A 9816-nucleotide genomic window follows, 5' to 3' on the forward strand; every position below is an offset into this window, starting at 1 on the left:
TTTGAATCCTGTGATATCCAGCATTTGCTGTTGGCAGTGAGACTTTGTGGAGCCACCGTTTGAAAACCATCTGACTGTATTTTGCATTTTATTCCCTCAATCAAAATACATCATGAGGTGGACTTATTATTGATGCACATTAAATGCTGCAGTTTTAGGCATGGGGAGAGTGTATAACGGTTATGTTAGTGCTTAGGTCTCCCGTTTTTTTGTGCATGCTGACTCTTGTTTATTATATGTAGTATATAGAATGCATGCCATCCCTATGGGCTGAGATTTGTGGGCTATTTAGTGATGCATTATTTCAGAGGTTAACCACATACGCATGATTTTGCTATAAAATCAAACCTGTGGCAAAGATAGCTTTCTTGAATTGATTAGTTACTAGCATTCAAACACACGGCTACTCATACAACCTATTTCTGTTACAGAATTATATTTTACTGATCTAACAGATTGCCAATTTAAAGGGACAGTTCACCCTAAATGAAACTTGTCATCATTTGTTCACCCTTACGTTGTCCAACTTCTAGTAGGTTAATTTGTTTATGGATCTCAAAAGCTGAATGAACTGACAGCCTCATTCACTTTTTTATTGTATGGGAAAATTAATGTGAATGGGGATTCTTCCTAGTATCTTATTTTGTGTTTGATGGAAGAAGCAAGCTATACGTGTTTGGAGCAACATGAGGTTGAGTAAATGATGTATAAAATCCTGTTTTATATAGATCTTTGCCAAGGTCCTGTCATGTAATGGGTCTCTACTGCCCTCTTGTGGACATTCTTTGAAGTTCTGTGCAGAAAATAGCAATTCCTCACACCATAATACACTTATTGCAAGTATTATAATAAAACGTACTGTAATACTTAATCACCTGTCATTTTCATGTCAGTACTTAACTGTTTATAATCCTTATGTCACGTGACATCAAAACACTCATATTATTCGTTCAGAGATATTTTGGGACTTTAAGATCACAGTTGTATATCCGAAATAGAATGTTAAGAATAAAATACAAAATGCCACGGAAATGGAAAAAGAAACTCATATTCGTGTCTGTTCAGAACCGTTATTTTCAATTATTTATATAGGCCTATGTCTCGATCACAATTGAAAGGGATTTAAATACAATAGGAAGATGTTTAAGAACATGTATAGAGAATGTCCCTCTAGATAAGAATAAAGTACGACGCTAAAAATGACATGGAAACGCCTAAGGTCATATTCATGAGTATTATTTTCACTGATTTGATTCACTTTGGGGATAATGTTATAGCCTATTTATTGTATTGGACAACACGTATGTGCTTTTGTTTAATTTCTATACTCTATTTTTAAAAGATTGAATAAGTAGTTTTTTTGTAAACGAATACTTGTTCAATCCTTTTCTCCGTTGTTGACGTAAATCTAACGTAACCCAGAGCGCGCGGAGGATTTCCTGTGTTTGGCGCGGAAGGATCTGTGCGCGCTGTTGAGTTTGTGGAGATTTCCTGTGGAGGCGGAGTGATCTGCGAGTCGTGCGTCTCTAAACGCTTTCAATGCGAGTCAATGTGATTCTGCACCTCTGGACGAAACATGGCGACGTCGCTGCATGAGGGACCCGCTAACCAGCTCGATCTACTTATCCGAGCAGGTAAAAAGACCAAAGCGCGTGTTTTACCTCGCCAGCGTGGGTTTGTTTGGGGCGCAGAAGAGCAGCGCTCGCGCCACAGCGCTGAGATCCGCGAAGTTGTGCTCTAAAGTAATGGAGGGCATTTCAGGAAGTGATCACCTTGGTTGGCAACCTGCATGGCGTTGCCTAATTTTCTTATCTGCTTTCTTGGAGTGTTGAAAAGTAGCGTGAAGGTGTGCATGCTGTGTTATGCGTGGGGCAGCGTGCACAGTGTTTAGTTTGCAAGGCGCTGAGGGCGTTTTAAATGTGGAGTGTGCTAAAATAACGGGTTTCTCTGGAGGTGGTGCGCTGCTCTGAAACCAGGAAGTGGGAGAGATGTTGTCTTTCCTACGTCTTTGCCACGCTGTCTGGAGTCGGAAGGGCACTGAGTTTTATTTTGAACTGTTATATACAGCCTACTAAAATGTGAATTGTTGTCAATCTGTTGAGTGAATTGTTTTCTTGTTAAAAAAGCGTCTTGGGAGCTTTACGTTTTACGATCGGCTTATTTTAATGCCTCATCTTCAAAGGAATGATGATATCGGAGGGAAACATACACGGGGAGCAACTACATTACAACTACGTTTTAATTTCTATCTAATGTTAAGATGTTTGCAAAAACATTGCGTTTAAGTAATAAGACACGTTTGCTTCATGTCGCAGATGTCCCGTTATCCAAACGTGGTCGCTCAATTTAGCGCTGAATGTTAAGCACCGTGGGCAACATTTAACGCTAGATTATTTCTTTGCACACCACTTTTTTTCTGACATGTATTGTGCTGCTGTAAAAGTGTCGAGTGGATATTTTCACTTCTTTAAATGTGAATGTTCAGATATTAGAGCTAATTTGATGGCGGAAGCATTGTTATTCCACTGGGCTGTCTAAACGATGAGTGACAGCACTTGTCATCCAATAGCATTCGCCCCGCGTTCGAAATCCTACACCTGACCAATCGTCTTGTCTGTTTCTTGGGGCGTTGATTAGAGTATCGCCCAATCAGATTCGGGGCGGGGATTGAGTGGCAGGAAGCTCGAAGAGCGTCTTCAGAAAGAACTGGAGGGAAAGCTCTGACGACTGTAAACACGGAAGTGAGGAGGGACAGCACTACTTTCTTGTGGACCGCTATTTTAGTGACAGAAAAATAGTACCACAATATTCAGTCTCCCGTGTCAGTAGTTCAGCGGAATCATTACTACTAATAATTTACTTGTTGTTGTTGCTGTTGTTATTATTATTATATAAATGTTAACAGTGACGGGATGACTAGCAGCAGCTGTTGTAGTATTTTATATTAAGTACAACTGTATTCCTTGCTCATAATGACAAATCATTATGAGTATTATCAGACTTTTTAATTTTTATGTTTGACTTTTATATAGTTGCTTTGGCTTCAGTTTTTTTTTGTTGCGCTCCAGATTTGGTTTTTACAGATACTTTTGAATAATCAACGCATTTAAGATTTTTTCTTCTCTTAATGGGGTAGTTAACTCAAATTAAAGTGTTCAATTCTTCACTCATGTTCTTCCAAAATTAATACAGGTTTTGGAAATTACATAATAAATTTTTTGCATGAACTAAAATGAGTAATGTTCAAGTAAATGTACAATAATGTTTAAGAATAAAAATGTATGAATACCAGTCAAAAACATACGACAAACAGCCTTTTTACAGGTGTAACTTTATTGTAAAATTGTACTAATTGTTTGAAAGCACTCTTATTCTCTTAGGTTTGAAGTGTTGACAGCCATATGCATTTTCTGTTAATAAATACACATTTGTGTCCTGTCTCCAAGGGCAGATCTGTGTGAATACAGGAAGTAAATGCATACCGGGTCACTCATTCTAGAGGACACTGTGTGTATGTGTTTATGACTGGGACTACCTAAAGATAGCCCCCGTGAGCAGCAACAGGCAAACATAGCCAAACATGGGCAGGGTCAGGTTGTAATGGGACTTGAGTGACAGCTGGGATAGACTGGCACAGGTGCTAGTTGCTCTGGATGATAACGTCAAAAAGAAATGAGGCTAGAGGTTCTGTCCTATATATGCATGGACTGCTTGTCTGAGATCAGTCTCTTTGCACCTGTTTCTAAATTAGGGTGCCCAAGGAAGTGACTCGTCAGTTAGCAGATTCTTGTATCTAAACTGTCTTAGAGCACACTAATTGGGCTTTGAGTAGACTGATCGCAGGTACGACTCCCATGGACCTATTTAGATCCAAAAGCAGGATCTCAAGAAGTCTACAGTTGCACTTTTGCATTAATAGGCTCTTATGGGATTTACACTGTCCTCTCTCACAACCATTTGTCTTGGTTATATTCATTCCATACTCATTCTCAGTGCTTAATTTGCATTCATATGTCAGCTCTCTTTGAAAGTGAATGACTTCTAATGACTTTGTCTATGAATGGCTATTAGTGTTAACTGTCAGGTAACTTTGTTTCAGTTAGTAGTTTGACGCTCATAAGTACCATATTTAAGTGTCAATCACACACTTAATAAAGTTTCCATACTAAGTGCATGTCATTAAATTAACTTGTACAACCCTAAAGACTTTTGAGGGGCGAACATGTTTAATTTTAAATCTTTTTTTTAAATAAAAAAAACGGTTTATTTTTTTAAATAAATTCAATGTTTTTGATTTATAGTTGTTGTTAGAATGTTTTTTGCCACCCATGCCCAAACATGTCACTCACTATCAATTGTGTGATATTGGGATATTATTTTAGAGTAACCATAAATGCATGTTTTCCACCCAATAGCACCCTCTATTGGCAGTTCACTGTACAAATATTAGAAACGAGATTATTTTGTACCTGCAGTCCTCATTATGTGGCTTTTATTAATTATACTATGGTATGTAAGTTTGGGGTCAGTAAGATTGTTTTTTGAGAGGAATCAATAATTTTGTTTAGCGAGGATACCATTGCAGTAAATATATTTATAATATAAAGAATCCTGAAAACATGTCACGGTTTCCACAAAAATATAGAGCAGCACAACCGTTTTCAACATTAATAATATTCGCCATAAGAATAGCAATAATAAATGTTTCTTGAGCAGCAAATCAGCATATTAGAATAATTTCTGAAGGATCATGTAACACTGAAGACTGGAGTAATGATGCTGGAAATTCAGCTTTGCCATCACAGGAACAAATTACCTTTTAAAATGTATTCAATTAAAAATCAGGTATTTTAGATTGTAATATTTCTACAATATTACTGTATTTTTAAAAAACTTACTGACTTCAGTCTTTTGAACTGCAGTGTTTATATTAACATAAATGATCAAATTATTTACCATAAGAAACTATTCAGCTGAGAAATATAATATAGTAAATCCCAATATTAACCAGTTGTATTGAAGTGCACGTTCAATGCACCTTTAAAAAAATAAATAATAGAGTACAGTTTATTCATAGAGCGCTTTTCACAGATTAAAATCACAAAGTGCTTTACAAAGTGTAACCAAAATAATAAAACAATATACAATCAGAAAACTATTAATTAAAAAAGCCCAAAATAAAATCTAGTCAACGAAAATTTTGTTTAAATAAGTGTCTTGAGTTGCCATTTAAAAGAATCGACAGGGGCTGGTCGTTCCACAGTCTTGAAATGACAGGTCTCGCTGGGATTTATAACAAGTCTTGGGGATCATTAAAAGACTGGCCTATGGATTGATGGGCACAGCCTGGGGAGTAGGGGCACAACAAATCAGCAATGTATTGTGGGGCCTGACCATTTAAAGCTCAAAAAGTTCAAACTAAAATTTTAAAATCAATATGTAATTTGATGGGTAGCCAGTGTAGACCGGATACAATCGTTGTGATGTCGTCCTGACAGATCCTTTTTTGAAACTGCAGTATGCAAATTACAAACCAAGTTCACAAGAATATTATAGTGTTGTCACGATAATGGGATTTCTAACTTCAATACAATACCTGGAAAAGTATTGATATACAATACCATTTTCGATACCACAGGGAAAAAATGCTGCATATATTGTTATATAGATATTTTTATATATTAGTTATATTTTTGTCTATCTTTTAAAAGTCTAAGCAATCAGTTTGAAGTTCTGAAGAAATCAATTTATATGATAAAGATTTTTTTCCCACATATAAATGTTGATCAATTACCATTACAATTCTCTCACAAATATTTGCTTACTGTATAATGTGTTTTTACAATGGGGTCATTTTTTTGGTATAGCTTATACAGCACAAGGAAGCTTGATATCAAATAGTAAATTGAATTTTAAAAAGACAAGTAAATAATAATAAAATAAGAACAAAGTCAAGCTGTTTGTCACAATATTAACCAGTCAGCTGTTTTGAAGTGCATGTTCAAGGTGTCTTTTTTTAGATAAAAGGTATAATTTTGAATGCTACTTTGCTCTTAAATAATGCTGTATAACTATTTTCTTAACTATAAGTGTAATCAATAAGTTTACAAAAAGAATATTAAGTTTTGTTTGTGTGTTTTGTCTGTTTCAGTGGAAGCATCAGTTCATGGCTCTAGTGTGCATTGCTCTGATAAAACCATTGAGGCTGCTGAAGCTCTTCTACACATGGACTCTCCCTCCAGCTTGCGTGGAGACCGGAGCCCAGGTGAACAATGCTTTCTCTTCCTCTTTCAATTTTAGCCTTCACATTGCTAGTATTGACAGCCACACAGTGAGAAAAAAAAATATTTTCTATAATGATTTGTTTTTCTGTTGTGTAGAGGTGTTTGTGCCTCCATGTATGAACACTTCAGAGTTCCTGCACGCTGCTATGCGGCCTGATGTGCTGACGGAGACTGTGGTGGAGGTCAGCACAGAGGACTCGGAGCCCATGGAGGTGGTTACAGTTCTTCAGGAACCTGAGATGCTGGAGACAGAGCCCACCAAGAGAAGGAAATGTAAGAACATTGCACACATAATTATTTTTTGGCTGTAGTAAAGGTTACATAGGAGGTCTAAAAGATTATATAAACTTTTTGAACTATGGTTTGTGTGATTCATCCTTTCAGCTGGGCGGAAACCCAAACCCCATCACATTTCAAACGGATCTCCTGATCTGGGCATCAAGAAAAAGTCTAGGGAAGGGAAAGGTACGTCCTATACATTCACTGTTATTTGCATGTGATATGCTTAATGGGTGAAGAAACTTATTGGTTTAATTTTACTCTAAAAATGTCAAAAGTACAAATGAAAAGGAATAAAGTAAATGTGCATAAAATTGTGATCTCATTACCATATGATGTAGAGCTGGGCTTTTAATCGCAATTGATTTTTCAATTTATACAGTCTAAATAAATACTGACCTTGGTAACGTTGTGTGTGTGTATATCGTATGTATATATATGTGTATGTATGTGTGTTTTTAAATATGCAGTGTATATAGTACATTTATGTGATTTATATGATTGTGACATTGACTTTCTTGACATCATCTAAAAGATCCACCCCAATATTTATTTATTTTTAAATTAAACTTAATTTGATTATCAGTTGTGTTTGGCCAGAGGCTGTTAATTAGCAAATATTGTTTAGATTATGTGGAAGTTATGCAATATTTGTGTGTTCTTACAGGAAGTACATACCTGTGGGAGTTCCTGTTGGACCTGCTGCAGGATAAGAACACCTGTCCCAGATACATTAAGTGGACACAGAGAGAGAAAGGCATCTTCAAGCTGGTGGACTCTAAAGCGGTGTCAAAACTCTGGGGCAAACACAAGAATAAACCAGACATGAACTATGAAACCATGGGCAGAGCACTCAGGTGAGAGAGAACCTTGTGTGTGCAAACACTGTAAGACATTTCAAATGGCTGGAATGCCATATTGGCCAATTAGCAGATTCATTATTGTATATTTAATTGATGTCTCTTTCTCTCTCTCTCTCAGGTATTACTATCAGAGAGGCATCTTAGCTAAAGTAGAGGGCCAGAGGTTGGTCTATCAGTTTAAGGAAATGCCTAAAGACATTGTCGTCATCGATGATGATAAGTCCGACCCTGGCGAAGACTTAATCGGAGAGAAGGCCTATGAACGCGTCCCTCCCTCATCTGACACTCTATTGACGACTGACCTCTCCAAAGCCCCTGCCATCCTAAGAGGGGGCGGTAGGACTATAGTTCACCCAGGCTCCCCAAAAGCTAAAGCTTCACTCACAGGAACTCCCATTCAGCGCATCGTAACAGTCTCAACAGATCCATCACAGCCGTCCCATGCCACCATTATTCCCAATGCCAACTCACCCAGGTAACCAGACTTAAAGGCTACCTATTATGCTTTTTTGATTTTTACCTTTACTTTAGTGTGCAATGTGCATCTAAATGATCAAAGTCTACAACTTTGTAAAATTACAAAGTCTCCAACAAAGTGAGTTCATTTCAGAAACTGGCCTGAAGTGCCTTGTTTATAGTCCTGCCATTTTTAGATACATCACCATGTTACACATTCCATAATGCCCACTAGTTGCTTTTACTAATCCCAAAAGAAAAACTGGGTAAATTATTTCGACATTTTTTTTTACGCTACGAGGGCAAAAAAATAAAATAAAACATTGTATGGATTTTCAATACTGATATCAAAGTTACAGATATAATACTGTTTAGCTGTCCAATCAGATCAGACTGGGCTTTTTTTCAGAAAGGTGGGCTTAAAGAGACAACTTAAGGAGTGTTTCAGGCAGAGGGTGAAAATAGGTGCTGCAGCAAAGTACAAAATGAGAAAAAAAATCTTTTTTTTTTTAAGATCATAAGATCATGTAAGTATTCTAGTGACCCTGAATGAATTTGTAAAAGAGTATAGTGTGTGCACTTTTCTGTGATCTAAAAATGGTTGATAGCAGCCAATTTTTCAACATGGTTTTAAAACATAATCTTGTGTCCAGGACTGTACGGGTTGCCATGCAAGTGCCGGTGGTTATGACAAACTCCTTGGGACAGAAGATCTCAACAGTGGCCGTGCAGTCAGCAAACCCTTCGCTCTTCACCACAGCGCCCACCAATACTGGCTCAGCGACTGGCATGAACGCACCCAAAGTCCTAATCCAGACCATGCCAACGATGGTGCCCGCCACAGCAGAGAATGGTGACAGGATCACGGTTCAGCTCGCCAAGATAATCACCATCCCTGCAACCCAGCTCACGCAGTGCCAGCTTCAGGCCAAACCGGGCAGCCCCACAGGCATCAATCTGATGGGCACCCCCCTCGCCGTCCGAGCACTTACGCCTGTGTCTATGGCGCAGGGGACGCAGATGGTCAGACTGGCAGTCCCTGCCCAGCAGAGTCCGGCTCAGGCAAAGACGCAGGTTCCCGTTTCAATCCAGGCGCAAACTCAAGTCCCAATCTCCGTTCAGACAGCATCTACTCCGGTCACCGTGCAGAGTCCAGTGTCAGTCCCGTTTCGGATCCAGATTCAACAGAGCCCGCTCTCTCCGAAAACAAAGAGTGAGTCCAAACCCGACAGCACTTCTGCAGAACAGCCTGAGCAGGACAGTCCCACACAGGAAGCAGCAGAGGTGGTAGAGGAAGGTTCAAAACCACAGTTCGCAGCAGAGAGCTGAAGAATGATACCCTTTGTCCGTCATGAACAATAATAAATCAATTTATAATCCCCAGATACTGTTCAGTCACATTCTGGGAATACAAACTGGAGTTGTACAGTTTAAAGTGTGGTTAAGTGTTTATACATACATATATATATATATATATATATATATATATATATATATATATATATATATATATATATATATATATATATAATAAATATGCAGGCAAACACTCCAGCCTGTATCAGTGCTCCAATTCTTACATCATGTGAATTAAACCTTGATGTCCATCATTTCAATTATGAGTTGTTAAAGGGACCAATGTAAAGAACACTACAGTTCTCCACTTAAAAAAAGCTACGTTGACACTAATAACAGCCAAGCAGAACACTAAGGCGTGAGTAGTTCAATTAGTCAAGTATGTGAACTTTTGAGGGGGGATTAATTCAACTTTTTATAACTTGTATAAAGACTTTTTTTCTTTAACATTAAAATTGCAAGGCAAAACCAGCAGTTTCTTTTGACGATCACTGTGAGTCCACGCTTCTGCCCGTGTTTCACAGGAACTTGTGGATTCTCCCTCCACCTCTACTAAGAGAAGAAATGGACTTTGTGTA

The 9816-nt window shown here is 38.0% G+C and overlaps 1 protein-coding gene across 5 annotated transcripts in view; it reads left to right on the forward strand.

Annotated features, from left to right (window-relative positions):
• Positions 1–9342, forward strand: part of elf2b (E74-like factor 2b (ets domain transcription factor)) — a 30173-nt gene extending 20831 nt beyond the window's left edge. For 4 of the 5 annotated variants that reach the window (XM_067441975.1, XM_067441978.1, XM_067441977.1 and 1 more), the window contains exons 4-9: positions 6152–6265; positions 6381–6557; positions 6669–6749; positions 7231–7420; positions 7545–7901; positions 8536–9342. In XM_067441975.1, coding sequence (XP_067298076.1) covers positions 6152–6265; positions 6381–6557; positions 6669–6749; positions 7231–7420; positions 7545–7901; positions 8536–9211 — 1595 coding nt within the window. In that variant the 3' untranslated portion in view covers positions 9212–9342. Of the gene's footprint in view, positions 1–1489; positions 1635–6151; positions 6266–6380; positions 6558–6668; positions 6750–7230; positions 7421–7544; positions 7902–8535 lie in introns of those variants that run through there. The other variant, XM_067441979.1, reaches the window with a different exon arrangement.
• Positions 9343–9816: the final 474 nt, after the last annotated feature.

Source organism: Pseudorasbora parva, chromosome 4 (assembly GCF_024679245.1).
Source record: "Pseudorasbora parva isolate DD20220531a chromosome 4, ASM2467924v1, whole genome shotgun sequence".
Classification (NCBI taxonomy): domain Eukaryota; kingdom Metazoa; phylum Chordata; class Actinopteri; order Cypriniformes; family Gobionidae; genus Pseudorasbora; species Pseudorasbora parva.